The following is a 22,955-nucleotide window of genomic DNA, read 5'->3' on the forward strand; positions in this document are numbered from 1 at the left end:
TCCTGCCGACCTGCCCTGCAGAGGCCTGGTCTCTCTCATCGGGCGCTCAGGGTCCTCCGTGGTCCGGGCTCGTTTGCCATCTGACATACGTAGGTGTCTAAACTGTGTGCGGTTGTGGTTGGATTTGCCCCTTTTTGTCCTTTCTCTGAAGGGAATTAAACTTTTCGTAATCTTCCGTAAGTTACTTATTTTCCTCAACATTCTTCACTGAGATATATTCAGGTGGGTGCACGTAGCACCACCCACTGGCCCACTGGTGTCTCGTAGAGGTCGCCGCGGCTCATTGTAGACTCGCGCCCCCTGCTGAATTTCAGATTGCAGAACTTTAGCACTTGGGGTGACATGTGTGTTGTCTAGGGTTCCTCAGCGTTTCTGGGGGAGGACTCCATAATCAAATATATAGTGTTTCCACAGCTAAGTCGCACTAAGTTCAGTCACACTAAGTTCAACTAATACAGACTATTCATAGCTTCATGTAAATTCAGGTCATGTTTTCCTGCTAAATGAGTTCACTGTAAACCTTAACATATGAATATTATACCAAGTATGGTAAATACATATTTTTTAAATAGACACATATCACTCCACATGTTACAAAATGAGTTTGCTGAAACTCTTGAAATTCCTTCGTTAGTTTTTGGATTTTAGAATTGCTCCTAGGGCATTGTGGACTTACATTCCATTGTGGAATTGTACCGTAATGTGTTTATCCATTCTAACGTTGGTGGACATTTGAGTTTGTTGTCAGGTTTTTGACATTTTTTCACAAAGCTGTTTATTCTCTTAAGTGGAACTCCTCCTATTCTCATTTGAAAAATGAAACAAAAAGGCCCTGGCCAGTGTGGTTTAGTTGGTTGGAGCATCATTCCGCAAACTGAAAGATTGCAGGTTTGATTCCCGGTTAGGCACATGACTGGGTTGCAGGTTCTGTTCCCAGTTGGGGTGCATATGAGAGGCAACGGATCGATGTTTCTCTCTCACATCAACGTTTCTCTCCCTCTCACCCTCCCCTTTCCCCCTCACTAAAATCAATAAGCATGTCCACAGGTGAGGATAAAAAAATGACATTTGAATAAATTGGCCTAGCCTCCATTACTCATTTCTTCTTTTTTTTAAATTCAAATTTTGCTGTATTTCAAAAAACTAATTATTTTTAAATCTATTTTACTGTTATTCTATTACAGTTGTCCTAATTTTTTTTCCCCTTTGCAATGGACAAATTTCTAGAAACATGCGATCTTCCAAAACTGAATAATTTCTTTTTTAAAAATATCTCTGCAAGGAAATTGGAGACACATTTTAGTCAACCATTCTCTAAGGCGAACATATCTACAATAACAATCATTTATCATTTCTTTGTTCTATTATTGATGTTTCAATGATGGATCAAGATTTATTTCAGCAGCTAAATGACTTCAACTTTAGGTCCTGCTATCCACAAGCTTATGATCCATAAAATCTGCTGGTTGTAAAAACCTGATAATTGAGTCAAAAGAGTTCCCAAGAGCATATGTAATATCTTACATTACTATTGCTGTTGGCAATAACATAATCAGGGAAGGATTAATTAAACAACAAGTTTACACTTACTCATTTGTGTGTGGTTAGAATGGTGTAATGGTCATTAATGCTGGTCACCAAATACTTTGGGCTCTCCATTTTACAGATACACTGTTGGATTGTGCCTTGGGCTCCATTTTGTTGGGTGGGGTTATGAGATTAGTTGGAGACAATGCGTTGTGGTCAGAAGTGTTGTAAATCACTTCCGAACCTGAGTATTTATTTCTCACAGCCAAATCTTTGAACCTTTCACATCTTCTGACAGAGCGGTGACTAATGTTTACAAAGGTGACTGCTCCATTAGCTTTGGTCTCTGAGTGTGTAAAATGAGCAGCATCCTTATACTTTTTCATGGTGGACATGCAGTGTAAATAAGAAATAGACCTTTGGTTTTAAGTTCCAAAGATTTTTGAGATTGCTTTCCACAGCATAACCTAGCTTATCCTGACTGATACACATTGCTTATCCCAGAGTATAAGGGGCATTTCAGTGAGGATTCTGACCATGTGGAGAAAGGAGGAATTAAGAGGAAAGAGAAAGGAGTCGAGTACTGAGTATTCACATTGTGATAACACTTCAGTGTTGGTAGAGTTTACATCTGCTTTCTATATTCTATCTTTCCAGTGTTATTCTTCCTGCTCTCTAATTGAACAGGCTTCACAGGGCTTTTTACTGTTTCTCAAACACAATTCAGTATTTTTTTAAAGAGATATTATTTGTTTATTTTTAGAGAGAGGAGGAGGGAGGGAGAGAGAGAGGGAGAGAAACATTGATGTATGAGAGAAGCATCAAAGGGTTGCCTCTTGCACATGCCCCAACTTCTTGGGACTGGGCCTGCAGCCCAGGCACGTGCTCTGACTGGGAATCAAACCAGCAACCTTTCGGTTTGCAAGATGATGCTCCAACCAACTGAGCTACACTAGTCAGGGCACAATCCAGTATTTATTGCCTCTGCCTACTTGGGTGACTTCCACTGTTTGAAATGTTCTGCCCATTTCCTTGTCTAATGAACTTTGATCTGTAAAAGTTCAAACCAGCCTTAAGGACAATCTTAGTTCATTCCTCAAAGAGTCTGCCTGTCCCTGACCAAATCCATCCAATTTTTTATTCTGAAAACTAATTAGAATTCCTTGAGGACTAGCTGCTGTCAAACTTATAGAGAACCTATTTGGAAATAGCCTTATTCCACCATGTGAGTGGAAGAAATTGTTTTCCTAAAATCTAGATTCCTAGCAATACTTAGTCTAGGATAAACATGTATTTGGTTACATTCACTGATAGACAACAAGTGTTATAGCTTCCCGGTCACTGTTCTTACTGCTGTTCAGCCCCACCTGTCATGACCTCTGTGGGTGCCATGTGAGAAACAGCAGGAAGGAGGATAACCTATCATCTCTTAGGTCATCTCCCAATTATGATATTCCATCATCTTGTTCTTTCTATGAGTGAATTCTGTCCCTTAATTTCCTCAAACCCCTCTTCATATCTTTGTTTCTAAGGCTGTAGATAAATGGGTTCAGCATGGGTGTCACTACTGTGTACATAACTGTGGATACCCGGTCCTTCACCACTGAGTACATGGAGAGAGGCCTGAAGTAGACATAGATGGCACTCCCATAGAACAAGATTACCACAGTGAGGTGGGAGCCACAGGTAGAGAAGGCCTTCCATTTCCCGGCTGCTGAGTTGATTCTGAGTACAGTGATGATGATTCGCAGGTAGGAGAAGAGAATGCACAGGAATGGGGTCATGATGACTGCGAGGGTCTCAGTCATGATGACAATCTGACTGGAGGAAGTGTCGGAGCAGGATAGCTTTAGCACAGGCTGGGTATCGCAAAAAAAGTGCTTAATGACATGGGAGGCACAGAAAGACAGGCGGGACATGAGCAGCACACGGAACAGGGAGTGCAGGTGGGAGATTGTACAAGAACCCAGCAGCATGAGGAGGCAGCGATGCGGGTTCATAACCACATCATAACGGAAGGGGTTGCAGATGGCTACCAGCCGGTCTATGGCCATAGAGGCCAGCAGGTAGCTGTCAGTATTTACAAATGCCATGAAAAAGTACATCTGGACCAGGCAGTCCACAAAGGAGATAGACTTTGTCTCTGACAGAAAATTCACCAGCATCTTCGGCACAATGACTGTTGTTAAGCAGATATCCATAAAGGACAGGCTGCTGAGAAAAAAGTACATAGGTGTATGGAGCCGGGAGTCAGAGTAGATGACCAGGATGATGAGTACATTTCCTGCTACAGTGACCAGGTACATGACAAGGAAGATGACAAAGAGGGGTTTCTGCAGTTGAGGGTTGGAAGAGATGCCCAGGAGAATAAATTCTGAGGTGCTGCTGCTGGAGTTCTTCATCTCCATGTTTCTCGCCTCCTGGACAGGGTTGGAGAAGAAATAGAAGTGATATGCGTGGCAATTTGATCAAGACAGCTTCTTCCCTAACCTCCAGCCTATAAAAAGCCCATTGCTATTTGTTAGGATTTTAGAGATTATTTACTTCAAGAAACTACAGAGAAATAGGGAGTAAAATCCCACCATGGAAGTTAAGCCAGGCGGTGAGGGACAAATACCATATGATCTCACCTTTAACTGGAACATAATCAACAAAAGAAAAAAGCAAACAAAATATAACCAGAGACATTGAAGTTAAGAACAATCTAACAATAGCCAGAGGGGAGTGGGGAGGGGACAGTGAGGAGAGAGGGGTTTATAGGAACTACTATAAAGGACACATGGACAAAATCAAGGGGGACGGTGGAGGTGGGGGAGGGAGGTGGGTTCGTCTGGGGTGGGCTGGAGGGATGGGGAGAAAATGTAGACAACTGTAATTGAATAAAAATAAAAATTAAAAAAAAAAAAAGAAAATTCCAAGTTGCTTCCTAGGTGAGAAATTAAAGGTTTCTCATGTGTTCTTAGGACCTTCTATGTAGCCTAATTTGTTTGAGTTCTTCTCAATTCTCTTTTTTAAGATTCTTCTGAGGTTGTTTCCTGACCAACTCCTTAGCCACTTTTTTTAATCCCAGGGGAAGAGGCTGCTGGGTCCCGCCTTTAATCAGGATGCTTTCAAAGACAGAGTTTGAGTGAATGAGTCCTAACTAGGATCCTCTTCTACTGATAGTTCCAGAGGTTGTGGGAGTTGGGACAGGACACAAATGAGCATCAGATTTAATCAATGCTTCTTGATATCCACAGAAGTTAGATAAGAGTTTCTAAATCTTCAGAGAAAAATCTGCTTAATATGTATTTAAATATTTCTGTTTGGCTAATATAATCTGGCCACTTAAGTGATAAGTTTTTGGTTCAGGATGTCACTCAAAATAGGAGTGTTACCAGGGATAGCCTATATTACTGTGATTAATTATTTAAATATATTAACTTTTATGATTAAAAACTATGAAGTTTTCGTTCTAAACATTCATAATACCAGAATATAAAACTTTGAATATAAAAGTCTGATTCCCACCAATATCATGGGAAAGACAAGTCAGGATGGCCTCTGCTACCATTACTGAACTGCATTGCTCTAATGGTACTCTAAGCCAATGAAAAGGAAAAATTAAACAAATAGGAGGCATAAACATTAAATTAGAAAATATTGTCATTTTTAAGTGACTTGTATATCTAGAAAAGTGCTAATACACATCTGAAGACTTTAAACAGATGAAGATTTAACTAAAATGTCCAGATACAAGATAAATATGCAAGTATTAATACTTTTCTTATATTAGAAAAGGTATAGAGAAAAAATTTCAGTTGACAATGACAAGAAGTCTAAAAAATATTTAGGAATAAACCTAAAAGGGAAAGTAAAAGGAAATGTGAAAGATCTATCTGAAGAAACTATAAAGGACTAAAGTTATGATTTGAATAAATGGAGACATTCTCCTAAAAAGGGAGGATTCAATATTAAAGAATGTCAATTTATAGATTACACACATAAGTAATAGTGTTACTTATGTAGTAGTTGTCTTTTTATTTCTGACTTATTTGGCTTAGCATAGTGCCTTCAAAATCCATCCATGTATTGCAAATGGCAGGATTTTCTTCTTTCTCACGGCTGAATCTAAAAAAGACAAACTCATAGACAAATTATAGAAGGGTGATCGCCGGGAATGGGAGATGAGTGAAATGGGGAGATGTTGGACCAAAGGTACAATCTTCTAATTAGAAGATGATTAAGTTCTGGGGATCTAGTATGGAGCATGGTGAATAAAGTTAACAATAGTGTATTACATGTTTGCAATTTGCCAAGAGAGTAGATATTTATTTATTTATCTTTATTGAGATATAAGTGATATATAACATTGTTAGTTTAAAGGTGTACAAAATGTTGATTTGATATATTTACATATTGCTGTATGATTACCAGTGTGACATTGGCCAACATATTTATCATGTCACATGATTATACTTTTTGTGGTGGGAACAATTAATATCTATTCTTTTAGCATCTAGAAGTTTATAGTACAGTATTGTCTACAGTCACTATGCCGTGCATTAGATTTCTAGGATTAATTTATCTACTGATGAGAAATTTGTACCTCAAAACAACACTTCTTCATTTCCTCCACTCACACTCCCCAGCCCCTGGTAACCACAATTTCTACTTAAGAGAGTAGATCTTAAACATTCTCATCACATAAAAGAAGTGGTAATTATGTAAGGTGATGGGGTTCTTAACCAACCCTATTGTGTTAATCATTTTGTAATATAGAAATGTATTAAATCATCATATTGTACACCTTAACTCACATAATTTTATCTCAGCAAAGCTGGAAAAAAGTCAATTTTTAAAAATTATACAATTCAATGCACCTGTAATAACACCCCAAGGGGATTTTTTAATGTGTTGATTATTTTACTAGGTCATAATATTTTAGATTAATCCTTTAAAACAACTTTCACAACCTGTTGAGCATCTTCACCTTAAATTTTATTTCCTTTCACAAGAACTTAGAATTGATTACAAAATAAACAACAAACTTGCTACATTCCAGTAGTACAAGTTTATACAATCTATCCAACTTTGTTAAAACAATACCATATTTTAAAAGTTACTAGCCAATTTGAATTATAGTATCTTGCACGTCATTTCTCCTTCATATATACATCTAAGCAATGTAAAACAATTATACTCCAAGGGAATTTTTAGTTCTAAATTCATCTAGTAGAGTAAATGGCTAAAGAAAGGCAAGATAATTTTGGAAAAAATTAGAATAATAACACAGAACTTTTCTAATCTAAAAATCAAAGTACATAAATAAGCTTCCTGCCAAGATGGAGGTGTAGGTAGATATGCTTTGCTTCCTCACACAACCAAAAGGATAACAAACAATTTAAAAACAAAAATCAACCAGAACGGCCAGAAAATTGAACTGTATGGAAGTCTGACTACCAAGGAGTTAAAGATGCAACATTCATCCAGACTGGTAGGAGGGGTGGAGACAGGCAGCTGGGACAGACAGGACACATGGCAAGGCAGCAGCAGGCGGACCGGGGAGTCCCACATTTGCTTGCTGATAAACCGGGAGGAACAACTGGGGAGTGAGACAGACTGTGCAACCCAGGGTTCCAGAGCTGGGAAGAGAAAGCCTCACAACCTCTGGCTACAAAAACCTGTGGGGGTTGCGGCAGCAGGAGAAACTGCTAGTCTCACAGGAGAGTCTGTTGGAGGGGCCCACAGGGTTCTAGAATGTACACAAGCCCACTTACCACGCAGTCAGCACCAGAAGGACCTAATTTACTCGTGGGTAGTAGAGGAAGTGACTGAAAGCAGGACGAGAACTGAACAAGTGGCATTGTTCTCTCTCTGACCCCTCCTTCACATACAGTGCCACAACACAGTGAAGTGGGTTGCCCCACCCTGGTGAATACCTAAGGCTTTGCCCCTTACAACATAACAGGTGTGCCGAGACAAAGAAATATGGCCCAAATGAAAGAATAGGTCAAACCTCCAGAAAAAGAACTAAACACCGAGGAGATAGTCAATCTATCAGATGCAGAATTCAAAACCCTGGTAATCAAGAGGGTTAAGATCAAGTATGCTCACAGAAAATGATTGAGTGTGGCTACAAAATAAAGGAAGAAGTGAAGGCTATACAAAGTGAAATAAAGAAAAATATACAGGGAGCCAACAGTGAAGGGAAGGAAACCAGGACTCAAACCAACGATTTGGACCAAAAGGAAGAAATAAACATTCAACCAAAACAGAATGAAGAAACAAGAATTCAAAAAAATGAGGAGAGGCTTAAGAACCTCTAGGACATCTTTAAATGTTCCAACATACAAATCATAGGAGTGCCGGAAGGAAAAGAGGAAGAGTAGGAAATTGAAAACTTACTTGAAAAAATAATGAAAGAAAACTTCCCCAATGTGGTGAAGGAAATAGACATACAAGTCTAGGAAGCTCAGCAAGTCCCAAACAAGTTGGACCCAACGAGGAACACACCAAGACACATGATAATTAAATTATCCAAGATTAAAGATAAGAAGAGAATCTTAAAAGCAGCAAGAGAAAAGGAGACAGTTACCTACAAAGAAGTTCCCATAAGGCTATCAGTTGATTTCTGAAAAGAAACCTTGATGCCAAGGATGGGCTGGAAAGAGTATTCAACAGTCATGAAAAGCAAGGACCTACACCCAAGATTACTCTATCCAGCAAAGCTGTCATTTAAAATGGAAGGACAGATAAAGTGCTTCCAAGATAAGGTAAAGCTAAAGGAGTTCATCATCACCAAGCCCTTATTATATGATATGTTAAAGGGACTTATCTAAGAAAAAGATGATCAAAAATATGAACAGTAAAATGACAACAAACTCACAACTATCAACAACTGAACCTAAAAAAAAAAAACCCCAACCAAAAATGAACTAAGCAAACAACTAGAACAGGAACAGATTCACAGAAATAGAGATCACATGGAGGGTTGTCAGCAGGGAGAAGAAGAGGGGAGAATGGGGGAAAAGGTACAGGTAAGAAGCATAAATGGTAGGTACAAAATAGACAGGGGGAGGTTAAAAATAGTATCGGAAATGGAGAAGCCAAAGAACTTACATGTAAGACCCATGGACATGAACCAAGGTGGGGGAATGCTGGAGGAAGTGGGGGTACTGTGTAGAGGGGTATAAAGGGGAGAAAAAAATGGGACAACTGTAATACATAGTCAATAAAATATACTTAAAAGTAAAATAAATAAGCAAATAAAACACATAAATAATGAAAACCAATAAGAAAAATACACTGGGAAAGACGAATCAATGGAACATAAATTTTGTATATTGGTATTTATACATATGTACAGATCTTAAAATATATAGAATAATGTGTAATACAGATTTATTTCATTGCAATGTAGGGAGAATAGATAATAAGTAATATTTATGACAGTTGGGAATCTTTGGAAAAATGAGGCTAGATTTCTGTCTAACCTACACATAAAAATAAAGCCCATATAAATAAAATAAAAATTCCAAACTATAAAATAAATTTCTGGAAAAAAAAAAGCATATTTTAATGGTCTCAGTATGGGGATGTCATTTCAAGCAAGAAGTAAAATGTTGATGCAATAAAGACAAAATACTAAAAAATGTGAAAATTACCTCCAAAGAGACAGTAAGTGAATCTGAAATGAAAACTATTGATGCGAAGAAAATATTACTTCCCCCCCAAAATGGAATGTCTAACCTCATTGGCAGTCAGAAAATATAAATTACACTGAAATATAATTTTCACACATCATATTATCAATACAATTTTTGGACAATATTTAAAGGGAAAAAGATCCTCATATACACTGGTAATGAGATGGTAATCAGTATAGACCTTTTGGTAGTTTCTATCAGAATTGAAAATCAATTACCTATTGATCCAATAATTCCTCTTAAAGAAATTTGCCCTTTAAAAATAGTCATATATGTGTAGCACAGAGATGCATACACATTTTCATTATAGCATTGTTTATAACAAACAATAGAAATGAACAAATCAACCCATAGAAGGAACAATCCTTCTGTGCTGATGTTAGCCAACATTTATTAGCACTCAGTACATGCCCCACACTGAACTAAGCAATTTGCACTCATTTTATTTCCTCCAAATCCTATGAGATAGACACTATCATTATCCCTGTTTTACAGATAAAAACCCCCCAGAATTTAGCAAAGTTAGGTAACTCACCAGATCCCACAGTGTGGATGTGGTGGAGCTGAGATTTTAATTCAGGCAGTCTAAGGGCAGAGGGGAAGCTACTCATGCTGAGCTGTTGCCTCCTTACACAACTGTCTATGATACTTTTTAAGTGACAAAAGCAAATTGAGGAACAATGCCTACAGAATAATCCTATTTTGGTAAAAAAAATATCTTTATATTTGTGTTCGTTGTGGTCTGTGTGTGGCTTTGTTCTGAAGCAAAATTGTTGGGATGGAGTGAGGAGTTCCTTCCATATTTAACTTTATGTGATATTGTTTGCATTTGAACAGGTATGACTGACCAGCTTAGGAATTGTTCAGGGCCCTTTGAAGGCTGGTCCTTCTCTTTTCAGCTCTCTAAAATCTCCCCTTTCTGTCTAGTTTAACAACTATATCAGATTAGAGATTTACCTCTCTCTTCCCAGCTGTTCTAGATTCTAAGGAAGAGGACATTAAAAATACAAGTAAGCCCATTGGAATTCTTTGTGAGAATAATTCTTTTCCCTCAGTCTCAACATACCTTTACTCTCCATCTGATCAACCAGAGGTGCTTAAATAAAGCAGGACTTATGCTGGAAACTAATCTCTTGTGTTCCTCTGCTGAGCTGCAGCACCTCCCCCAGGAGTCTTCTGTTGGAGATGCCCACTCCATTGCAGCCCCTTCCCTGTGTATTCTCATACATAGTGCTTACTCATGCCAGGCACTGCTCTTAGAATGTTGCAACCATTAGGTCATTGAGTCTTTACAGCCCTCTATTTTATACATAGTGAAAGTGAGGTACAGGGAATTGAAGTGACTTGCCTAAGTCCACAAGCTAGATGGGGTAGAGTCCAACTTCAGAGTGCGTGCCCTCCATTATCCTGACTTCCTTGCTTGCTTGTTTCCTGGCTGTTGAAATGGAGGAGAGAAGAAGATAGGATGAGGAAAGGGGAGGAAGATCACATGAATGTGTTGCCCCACAGTCTCTGGTCCCCAGTCCCTCAGCCGGCCTACCTGTGGGCTGATGGGAGATTCAGAGTTCTGAATATGCTTGGTGCCTGCCAGGGGGTTAAGATCAGGCTCTGAATCTTTGAGGACAGAGGCTGCTAGTAGTGCTCATCTAGCTTCAGAAATGTGCTGGTTCTCCTGTCTACTGAGGAAATTGTTGATAGAAAGGGAAAGCCAGGGGCCTGTCCTCCCAGCAAACCAGAGCCCTGGGGGCATTGGCCCTGCAGTCTTCCCAGGAGAATAGAGTAATTCTGATGCCCTCAGAAACTCTCCATCCAGGAGCCTATGGGGAACCTGGGCTCCAGAGGTGTAGCCTCCTACCTGGGAAGGGAATTAGGGACATGCAACAGCAGGGGTGGAGCCATGTTCATGTACATGCATGTGAACTATGTATGTTTGTTTTAATGTGCATGTGTCCTCTTCATACATGCATGTTCTGGAGATGTGATAGCTTCTGACATCTCTGACGTTCTGTATCTGCACGTATGACTGTCTAGCTGCCGGGGTAGTATTATGGGGAAGGGACTAAGGTACTGGCTCTGGGGCCAGATGAACTAGATTCAGACTAAGAGGCTCTGCCTCTTAACAAGCTGTGTAAGCTTTTGCAATACTTAACTTCATTTTGCTTTTTTATTTTGTTTGCCTTTTTTCAGATATTTTATTGTTCAGTTTCTTAAGCCTGACTACTTGTTTTTGAATGCCAGTTCCACCAATTACTGAATGGGTGAATTTGAGCAGGATATTTAGCTTCAGTAACTCACATTGTCCTCATATATACATGGCATACCAATCACAACTTTTACATAGATATTTTTCTTTCATTTTCCCCTTTAAGTAAAGATTTTATTTTTAGAGCTCTTTTTATAGCTTCATAGCAAAATTTATCCGAAAGTACAGGGATTTCCTATATACCCCCTGCCCCTATGCACATATGACTTCCTATATCATCCACATCCCTACCAGAATGATGCATTGTTAGAACTGATGAGTCTACATTGACATGTCTTCACCCAAAGTCCATAGTCCACTTTAGGGTTCACTCTTGGCATTGTACCTTGTGTGGATTTTGACAAATGTATATTGAGACCACTATAGTGTCATAGAGAATAGTTCCACTGCCCTGAAAGTCCTCTGTGCTCCACCTATTCATTCCCATTTTCCTTCTAACTCCTGGCAACCACTGATCTTTTTACTGTCCCTATAGTTTTGCCTCTCCTAGAATGTCATATAGTTGGAATCACATAGCCTGTGTTCTTTTCATATTGGCTTATTTCATTTAACAATATGAATTTGTTTCTTCCATGTGTTTTCATGGCTTGTGATAGCTTATTTCTTTTCGTGCTGGATATCCATTGTCTGGATATACTGCAGTTTACTTAACTTTTTACCTACTAATAGACATCTTGGCTGCTTCCAAATTTTGGCCATACTGATAGTTGTGTAGTAGTATACTGTGGTTTTAATTTGCATTTCCTTTATGACTTATGATATTGAGAATTGTTCCATATGCTTGTATTTCATCTGTGTTTTTTTTGGTAGCTGTCTTTAAGGTCTTTGGCCCATTTTATCATCAATCTGTTTTCTTATTGTTGAATTTTAGAAAGCGAACCTTTTGATACGTATCAGCCTTATGGGGCCTAGAGCAGGGAGGGTAAGGGTGGAGAGGAGTATGTGGAAAAATGGAAGCTGTCCTCACAACCCCATTCATCTTCCACCTGGTGACCAGAGTGATCTTTATAAATCAGAAATAATTTTGTAATTATTTGGTCACTCTCTGCTCTACATTCTTCAAAGTCTCCCCTTTTCCTCTTTGCTGACAACCTGTTTTTAAAGTGGCTTTTCATAGAATATAACTTAATGGAATTAGTGTGGAAGAATGTCCATTTTACTCATTTTTTTCCAGAGGGAAGAAGGAAGCATTTAAAAAATATTTATGGCATGGAATGAGCGTTTTGTTGAATTTTAGTGATAGATCATTTAGAACCTGAAAGCTTACAAATTCCTCATCCTTCAGAAGAGTTGCTTCTTTCTTGAATAGTTGGTTATCTTCAGACAAGATCCCATGCTCTGAGACTGAGTGCCCTTGCTGGCCTTCCCATGAGCTGGTGTCTCTGCTGTTGCTATAGTTCTCTCTGACTTGTTTCACTGTGAAGTATCAAGGTCTCTTCCCTTTTTTTCTCAAACACACATTGCCTAAGGATGTGTAGTAATAAACTCCATCAAGACAACAAAGCCCTATAAGTAGTAGGTTTTAGAGGGGTTTAGTAGGTTTAGTAGGTTTTATGGATCACATGATCCATATTCCTGGATGTGAATATAATACAATAAAAATGTTAATTCCCCCAAATTAATACACATTCAGTAGACTCAAAAAGTTCAGTGGGATTTTTCTCTTTAAATAATTTTTATTTTTAAATTACAGTGGACATATAATATTAGTTTCTGCTGTACAACCCAGTGATTAGACATTATGTAACTTACTAATGATCATCTTGATAAATCTCACACTCGTCTGACATCATACATAGTTATTACAATATTATTCACTGCATTCCCTATGCTGTACTTTATATCTCCATGACTATTCTGCAACTACCAATTTGTACTTCTTAATTTCTCACCTTTTTCACCCATTCCCCTGATAACGTGGTCACCAGCAAGCAGTGTCCATGGCGTTGTGGCTGAGACAAGACAAATTCACATGGACTACCAAGTCCTATGGAGGAAAAGGGATGGCACGGCCATTCTCTCAAGAGGAGAGCACCCCAACCCTTGCCTTGATAGGCTTTTATTGGCTTAATTTGCATAGAAATACAGGGCATATATGGAAAGCTCATCAATCATTGTCAGGCAGTAATAATCAAAAAGATAACATTCAAAGAACTTTGAGGGCTTATTTTGAGTCAGGGTCAGATAGTTAAAGGACCATAAAACTTTGGGGAAACAAACTCATTTCATGCTTAGATCCTTATCATTTAAATTGAGGGTATTAGCAAAGCAGGTTTCACAGGATTTTATGCATTCTTTCTTAGGCCTGATAGCCCAGGGGAACCTGCCCTTGCCAGCACAGGGCCACACCCACCTCCAGCATTGTTTCAGGCTTAAGTTGAGCAGGGAAAGTAAGGCAGCCAAGAGATTAGAAGACTTCTTGCAGACAGAATGAGGACTCAGGCCATGTCAAAACTGAGGGGTGAGGGTCCATCACTCCCTTTCTCCGTAGCCCCCCAAGTCCTTCCCTGAGGGCCCCCTCATGACCATGCCTGTCTTAGGCCCTCCCTCCCTTGAGGAATCTTACCTGTCATTGGCTAACTAGTCATGTACTGGGGGCCATGCAGGGTAAAGTAAAGTGGGCAGAGGCAGTGCTCCTGCCAGGGAGATAAGCTTTGTCTCCTTAGTGGCTTAGGGTCCTAAGGTCTCTCACTCAGCCTTAGCCATGGGGGGTTACAGTCTCTGAAACCAAGCAGGGAAGTTCCTAACACCCAGACCCCTTCCTATCTGGCAACCATCAAAATGTGTCTCTGTATCTATGAGTCTGCTTCTGTTTCACTTGTTCTTTTATTTTGTTTTTGTTTTTTTAGATTCAATTCTTGGTAGATGTGTATTTATTGCCATTTTATTGTTTATGTTTTTAAAAATCTTTTTTTCCTGTTCTTTTTCTTCAAGAATACCCTTTACCATTTCATGTAATACTGGTTTGGTGGTAAAGAAATTCTTTAGCTTTTTCTTGTCTGGGAAGCTCTTTATATGTGTTTTTATTCTAAATGGTAGTAGCTTTGCTTGGTAGAAATTAATATTTCTTGTTAGTCCCTTCTGGCCTGCGTAGTTTCTGTTGAGATCTTGGCTGACAGTCTTATGGGAGTGGCCTTGTAGGTAACAATTGCTTTTCTCTTGATGCTTTTATGATTCTCTCTTTGTCTTTAACCTTTGGCATTTTAATCATGATGTGCTTTGGCATGGGCCTTTTTGGGTTCATGTTGTTTGGAATCTCTGTACTTCTTGGACTTGTATGTTTGTTTGCTTCCCCAGGTTAGGGAAGTTTTCCATCATTATTTTTTTACATAGGTTTTCAATTCCTTGCTGTATCTACTGTCCTTCTGGCACACCCATGATGTGAATGTTGGTACACTTGAAGTTGTCCCAGAGGTTTCTTATACTATGCTCTTTTTTTTTTTTGGTTCTTTTTTCTTTTTGATGTTTTGACTTGGTGTTTTCTGCTTCCTTGTCTTCCAAATCTCTGACTCAATCCTGTGTTTCATCTACTGTATTGTTGATTCCCTGTAATGTATACTTTATTTCTGACTTGTTCTTTTTTTATGTTTTCTAGTTCTGTTTTTATGTTTCCTATCTCTTTGTTGAAATTCTCACTAAGTCCATCTACTCTTCCCCTAAGTTCATTGAGCATTCTTATAATCAGTGTTTTGAATTCTGCATCTAGCAGATTGTCTGTCTCCATTTTGTTTAGTTCTTTTTCTGGAGTTTTCTATTCTTTCATTTGGGCCATGTTTCTTTGTCTCCTCATTTTGGCAGCCTCTCTGTGTTTGTTTCTATGTATTAGGTAGTATTTGCTGTTATGTCTTCCAGACCTGGTAGAGTGGCCTCATATATTAGGTGCCCTGGAGGTTCCAGTGAAACAGCCTTCTCTGTTTACCTGAGCTGGCACTCCAGTGTGGCCTTCCCAGCCCTATGTGGGCTGTGTGCACCCTCCTGTTGTAGTTGAGCCTTGACTGCTGTTGCATGTCAGTGGGATAAATTTACCCACAGGCCAATCAGCTACAAAAACTGGCTGAGACCACTGTGGAGGACCAGCTGCAGGGACCCACCCCATGGAGCAGGACTTTCTTCAGCAAGCCTCTGGTACCCACTGAGTCTGCCCCTTGAGTATGTCACTTGTGGAGGTAGTTGTGTAGTGCTTTGGCATGGTCTGAAGCTATTCATGGGGTGCACTGACTCTGGGGCCTCCAGGAGGTGCTGACCAAAGTCAGCCGATGCCTGAAATCTGCCCAGGGCCACCTGGAATGAGTTACAAAGTGATCTGCAGATGGTTGCTACTTGTTCTGAGCTTGAAGGTGCCCAGGCAAGGCCAACTTGCAAACTGAGGCCAGCTGCTGCTAGTGTCAGACCTGGGGCTTCTTAATGAGAGGTATGGAGGCACACCAAGGCCAGATGCTGCTTGTTTGAGGAATTTTAGGAAAGTCTAAAGCGTGAGTCAAGGCAGGCCATTCATTGTATGAAAAAGCCACTGGAAATGGCTTGGGTGGGCCTGCAAGTTGGGTGGGGCAGAGTCTCAGGGAATCAGCAGGGTAGGACCAACAGTGTGAGCAAAGTTGATAGAGACTCATACATGGAGTTTGACAGCTGGTTCTGTGGGGGGAGAGCTCAGAAAAGGAGCAATGGGCTCTATCAGCACTTCTGTCTGGGAGAAAGCTTCCAGTCCTGCTCTCACCCTGATGCCAGACAATTCAGTTCCTCTCCATATGTTCATGGTGCCTTTAGAGCTTCTGCCCCAGTGCTGGAGCTCAGAGGAAGTGAGTCTGAGTGAGTCCGTGTGGGGGCCTTTTAAGAGAAACTCTCTGGGATTCCAGAAACCCTGGATCTCACTCAGCCTCTGGTTTTCACAGCCAAAAGTTATGGGACTTCTCTTCGTGTCAGTGGATCCCTGGGCCTGGGGTGCTTGGTGTGGGGCTGGCAAACTTCACTCCTCAAGGGGGACCTCTGCAGCCAAGATATCCCTCCCAATTTTTGTCTGCTTCGTGTTGGTGTGGAACCAGCCCATTCCATGTCTTTACCTCTCCTACCAGTCTCAGTGTGGCTTCTTTATATCCTTAGTTGTAGGACTTCTGTTCACCTACATTTCAGGAGGTTATGGATAATGGTTGTTCTGTAGCTTAGTTGTAATTCTGATGTGGCTTTGGGAGGATGTGAGTATGGTAGTTACCTATGCTGCCATCTTGACTAGAAGACCCCAGTAGGATTCTTTATAGAATATGTCAAGTCAACTCTAAAGCTTGTGAAGGAGAGAAAATGTACAAAAGTAACAAATAATTTTGAAAAACAAAACAAAACAATGTGGATGGGTTTCTCTTCCAAGTGAGTAAAACATGCAACAAAGTTTGTTACTTCAAATGGCATAGTATTGATATGGATAGATAATCGAACTCATAGAGCAGAGTAGAATCCAGAAACAGATCTCTATAAAAAGGCATTTAGAGTTTTGCGTGTGGCAGGAAGATAAACTGTGGGACCATTATATATTCAATTGGAAGAATATAAATTTAGATCTCTACGTTATAGCACATATAAAATAAATTCCAGATAGATTTGAAGATAAAAAAGGCAAAAATCTATAAATGTGTAACAAGCAAACATAGGAGAATATTTTTTATAATTTTGTGGGTAGATTAACCCTTTCTTAGCAAAATATAAACCCTAAAGCTCTAAAGGAAAAGATTGACAGAATTGATCCCATAAAAGTGAAAATGTATGTGTGACAAATGATGACAAAGTTAAAAGAGAAGCAAAGGGTTTGTAAAAAATATTGAACATATATATGTGTGTGTATATATGTATATCAAGATTAGTATCCATATAAAACAAAGAATTCCAATAAATCAATAAGAAAATGACAACTATTCCAGTTGTAGCAGGGACAGTGATGTTTATCAAATATTCCATATGAAAACTTACATTTCCCACCCCCTTAAGTTTTGTGTGAACACATGACTTGTTCTGTCCAAAGAAAGATGAGTTTAAGTGATGTGTATTATTTCCGGGTTAAGGCAGTGGAAAACCAGATGACATTCTCCAGTGTTGTCTTTCCCTGCTAGAAGGCTGTGTGTTTTGGATAAGCTAAGTGGACCTTTGTTAGTGTGGTTTTCTCTGAGTCATTATTTGTGGAGCAGTTTTGGTGATCCACAATGGACATATAATGTGAGCAAGGAAGAAATTTTTGTTGTGTTAAGACATTGGTAATTTGACACTCAGCAAAGTGGGAATAAAGGGAGCAGTCCTCAACATAATTAAGGCCATATATGAGAGACTTACAGCCAACATCACACTCAATGGACAAAAACTTAGAGCTTTCCCACTAAGATCAGGAACTAGACAAGGATGCCCTCTCTCACCACTCCTATTCAACATAGTATTGGAAGTCCTAGCCACAGCAATCAGACAAGAAAAAGCAATAAAAGGCATCCAAATTGGAAAGGAGGAAATGAAACTGTCACTGTTTGCAGACGACATGATAGTGTACATGGAAAACCCTATAGACTCCACTCAAAAACTACTCGACCTAATAAATGAATTTGGCAAAACAGCTGGATACAGAGTCAATACCCAGAAATCAAAGGCATTCCTGTACACCAGCAACGAAACTGCAGAAACAGAAATCAGGAAAAAAATCCCATTCGATATAGCAACAAGAAAAATAAAGTACCTAGGAATAAACCTAACCAAGGAGGTAAAAGACCTGTACTCAGAAAACTACACAACACTGAAGAAAGAAATTAAGGAAGATACAAACAAATGGAAGCATGTACCATGTTCATGGATTGGAAGAATCAACATTATCAAAATGGCCATACTACCCAAAGCAATTTATAGATTCAATGCAATCCCTATTAGAGTACCCATGACATATTTCACAGATATAGAACAAACATTGCAGAAATTCATATGGAACCATAAACGACCTCGAATAGCTGCAGCAATTTTGAGAAAGAAAAACAAAGCAGGAGGGATCACAATACCTGATATCAAACTGTATTACAAGGCCACTGTAATCAAAACAGCCTGGTACTGGCATAAAAACAGGCACATAGACCAATGGAACAGAATAGAGAGCCCAGAAATAAACTCAAGTCTATACGATCAATTAATATTTGACAAAGGAGGCAGGAGCATAAAATGGAGCAAAAACAGCCTCTTCAACAGATGGTGTTGGGAGATCTGGACAGCTACGTGCAAAAAAATGAAACTCGATCACCAACTTACGCCATACACGAAAATAAACTCAAGATGGATAAAAGACTTAAATATAAGCCGTAACACCATAAAAGTCCTTGAGGAAAACATTGGCAGGAAAATCTCAGACATTCCACGCAGCAACATCCTCACAGACACATCCCCTAAAGCAAGGGACATAAAGGAAAGAATAAACAAATGGGACCTCATCAAAATAAAAAGCTTCTGCATGGCTAAAGAAAACAGCACCAAATTACAAAGAGTACCAACAGTATGGGAAAACATATTTGCCAACGATACCTCAGACAAGGGCCTGATCTCCAAAATATATAAAGAACACACTCGACTCCACTCCAGGAAGACAAACAACCCAATTAAAAAATGGGCAAAGGACTTGAACAGACACTTCTCCAAGGAAGACATACAGAGGGCCCAGAGACATATGAAAAGATGCTCAGCATCACTAGCCATCAGAGAGATGCAAATTAAAACCACAATGAGGTATCATCTCACACCAGTCAAAATGGCCAACATAAACAAATCCACAAACAAATGTTGGAGAGGATGCGGAGAAAAGGGAACCCTCGTGCACTGTTGGTGGGAATGCAGACTGGTGAGGCCACTGTGGAAAACAATATGGAATTTCCTCAGAAAACTAAAAATGGAACTGCCCTTTGATCCAGTAATTCCGCTGCTGGGATTATACCCTAAGAACACTGAAACACCAATCCAAAAGAATCTGTGCACCCCAATGTTCATAGCAGCACAATTTACAATAGCCAAGTACTGGAAGCAACCGAAGTGCCCATCAGCAAACGAGTGGATCCAAAAACTATGGTATATTTACACAATGGAATTCTACGCAGCAGAGAGAAAGAAGGAGCTTATACCCTTTGCAACAGCATGGATGAAACTGGAGAGCATTATGCTAAGTGAAATAAGCCAGGAAGTGAGGGACAAGTACCATATGATCTCACCTTTAACTGGAACATAAGCAATAGAAGAAAAAAGCAAACAAAATATAACCAGAGATATTGAAGTTAAGAATAATCTAACAATAGCCAGGGCGGGGGTGGGGGGTGGGGGCGGGGATAGTGGGAAGAGGGTATTACAGGAACTACTATAAAGGACACATGGACAAAACCAAGGGGGAGGGTGGAGAGGGGGGAGGGAGGTGGGTTCACCTGGGGTGGGGTAGAGGGATGGGGAGAAAAGGCATACAACTGTAATTGCATAACAATAAAAAAAAAAAAAAAGAAATTAAAAAAAAAAAGACATTGGTAATTTGGAATTAACTTACTATTGCTACTAATTAACCAGTTTTAGAGAGAGGTTATTTTTTATTAAATTTATTGGGGTTATTAATAGCTCCTCCTAAAATGCTACCCTTGGAGGATTGGCTTCAGATGAGACAGAAGCAAAGCCCCTGAGTTACGCCATCCACTTTCCCCTTCCTATTATTAAAGACAATGTGGCCCCTTGAGACTACTCTAGGGAGGGAATGAGGAGACCTCACTCATGACGTCCTGTTGGAAAAGTTTCTGAGCCACTGTCACTGCAGAAGCTCCCTAAAGGGATGAAGTCCAATCTCAGCTCTCTAGATGAGTTCCAATCTCAGCTTTCTTAACGAGGCTCTGGGGAGCTCTTGCTGGTGAACTTCCATGATCCTATACTTTGATGATAATTAACCACCCAGGGCAGCTCTTACAAACTAATTTAGTAGAAACCAGGGGCAAAAGTTTGGCTTCTTGTGAATAGTTGATTGGGAATGAAGCGTGTTATCTCTTAGCACATCAAGTCAGTCTCAGTATAACCATAGCCACCACTGATCTCAACACAACCCCTAGTCAGAGAAACAGACTGCCAACTCACACCTATCCCACCGTCTAGTCAGAGAAACATGCTTTACCTTGAGAGCACAAGTGTCAATCTCCTGATTCAGAATTCTGAAATAGGAGCCTAGAAGGGACTCTGGGGAAGGTCATGGCTGTCCTTGGTGATATCCTCATACAGGTTAGACACTCCTGAATTAGACTTAGTCAATTCTGAGTTTGAATTCTGTTTACTACTTAACTGCCAGTGACTTTGGGTAAGTCACTTCCCCTCTTTGAACTTAAGTTTCTTCATTGTTAAAATGAGGTCACTAATTTCATCAGTCAGAAGTGTCAATGATTGATTTGTGCTAGTTAACCTTTCCATTGCTATGATAATGTCATCTACATGTGTTGGTATCTTTAAATTTATTTAAAATATATGGTAAAAGCTACAGTCCTCTGTATGCACAGGTTCTGTATCTGCAGATTCAACCAACTGTGGATTGAAAATATAAAAAACATGTTACCTTGTTAATGATGTGTACTATGTAGGCCTATGATAGTTGTGTCTGTACTGAACCTTACAGACTTTTTTCCTTATCATTCCCTAAATAATACTAGTATAACCCATATAACAACATTTGCATAGCATTTATTTACATTGCATTAGGTTTTATGAGTAATCTACAGATGGTTTAAATTATATGGAAGGATGTGCATATGTTATATGCAAATACTACACTGTTTCATATAAGGGACTTGAGCATCCGTGGATGTTGGCATTCTTAAGGGGTCCCAGAATCAATCTCATACAGATAGATACCAGGGCACAGTGATATATGCTGGCTCACCACATGATAGAAATCATGAGAGGGCATTATGACCAGAGAACGCAAGAAAATTTGGATCTCACTCCAAGGTTCAGCTGCCCAGAGAAATTTGGCAGAGTGGAAGCAAAGCACACTCTTTTGTTATCTGACTTTGGGCACAGAATCTGAATGCAGAGAACTCTGGAGAGCTAACAGAAGATTGTTTGTTTCTAAGCTCCTTATGTTAAATAGCTTTAAAGAAATCAAGCTCTGGATAAGGCAACTCTATTTATCTTCTTATGAAATCCAAGTCTTCTATGTTATCACATTTTGCATATGAAAGGAACAGATAAGTAACAGTAATGACAAAAACAACAACTATATTTAAAACAAACAAACAAACAACAACAAAAACCAACAACTATATTTACTGAATGCTTCTATAAGCCAGGTACTGGTCTAAGCACTTTACACACAGTCCATTTAATCCTCTAATTCATGTGTGGTACCACATAGTAAGAATAATTGATTAAAAGGGGAAGGGTCATCAAGGAACTTGTATGAGGACACATGGACAAGGACAAAGTGGGTGGGGTGGACGGTGGGAGGTGGGGATGGCTGGAGCAAGGGGGAGTGGTATTGGGGAAAATAGAGACAACTATACTTGAACAACAATTAAAAAATGCCAAAAAAGAAGAAAAAAATAAAGAGTTTATCACTTTTTAAAAATTCACATAAAGAAATAAAAGTGTGAGAATTCTCAATAATAGTTTTGAAAAGCAGGATTCAAAGAAAAAGAATTACTTTATTATTATTTTAGAATACATTCTTAAAAAGCAACGGCTATCAAACATTGTGGTTTGACATACAGAGACAGTTAAGTTTGTAGAATGGAGTAAGGAGTCTAGAAGTAGATTCAGGTATATATTGGAATGCATATAATCCTGGTGTCTTTTCAATTCAGTGGGAAAGGTGTGGTTTTTTAATAAATAATCTTGACATCTGGAAGATGGCTATGTATTATATATAAATAAATATATTCCAGATTAATTTAAATATAAATCTAAAATTAAAATAATGAACTTCTAGAATAGAATTTTAATATTCTTTACATAGCAGATACCTTTTTACTTAGAATATGAAAGAAAAGATAAACAAATCAGGCTATGTATAAAGTAAAAAAATGCTTATTTTATAATTGAAGGTACAGGCAAATAGTTTATTTGGATAAAATACTTATAAATACAGCAAACAAATGGCTAATATTCTCAATTTATGGAGATCCTACAATTTGATAAGAAAATGACAACAGTCCCCCTGAAGGGACAAATACTTGATTAAGCAGTTTAAGGGAGAGGAGTACATGCCCAGGACATCCCTCTGGAGAGATACACCAGAATGCCCTTGTGCAACATCAGATTGACTGAGATTATCAAGTGTCGGTGGGGATATAACCCAGGGAAGAATTGAAAGAGAAATTGAAGCAAAGGAACCAATTTAGATAATGCTAGAGAGGCTCTTGAAAGGGCTTTTTATTTTTTAATTGAATTTATTGGGATGACGTTGATTTGCAGAGCCATACAAGTTTCGAGTGTACAGCTCAATAAAACATCATTTGCAGACT

At 39.1% G+C, this 22,955-nt stretch overlaps 1 protein-coding gene across 2 annotated transcripts; it reads right to left on the minus strand.

Moving 5' to 3' along the window:
- Nucleotides 1-1,130: 1,130 nt before the first annotated feature.
- LOC112306570 (olfactory receptor 1L4) lies at nucleotides 1,131-10,880 on the minus strand. 2 transcript variants are annotated; one of them, XM_045196878.2, is made up of 3 exons: nucleotides 10,756-10,880; nucleotides 10,564-10,650; nucleotides 1,131-3,947 (listed from the first exon to the last, which is right to left on the minus strand). In XM_045196878.2, exon 3 carries the CDS (start codon nucleotides 3,933-3,935, stop codon nucleotides 3,000-3,002), a length of 936 nt encoding a protein of 311 aa, XP_045052813.2. In that variant the 5' UTR covers nucleotides 3,936-3,947; nucleotides 10,564-10,650; nucleotides 10,756-10,880; the 3' UTR covers nucleotides 1,131-2,999. The 2 variants fall into 2 exon arrangements, with proteins under 2 accessions (XP_045052813.2, XP_024418310.2); XM_024562542.3 differs by lacking the exons at nucleotides 10,564-10,650; nucleotides 10,756-10,880 and adding an exon at nucleotides 9,751-10,076.
- Between the last annotated feature and the right edge of the window lie 12,075 nt (nucleotides 10,881-22,955).

The sequence above is a fragment of the Desmodus rotundus genome, chromosome 1 (genome assembly GCF_022682495.2).
Source record: "Desmodus rotundus isolate HL8 chromosome 1, HLdesRot8A.1, whole genome shotgun sequence".
NCBI classification, from domain to species: domain Eukaryota; kingdom Metazoa; phylum Chordata; class Mammalia; order Chiroptera; family Phyllostomidae; genus Desmodus; species Desmodus rotundus.

Bases quoted from the DNA above. Each gene is read 5' to 3' on its own strand.
- LOC112306570 (XM_045196878.2), bottom strand. From the start codon at position 3,935: ATGGAGATGAAGAACTCCAGCAGCAGCACCTCAGAATTTATTCTCCTG.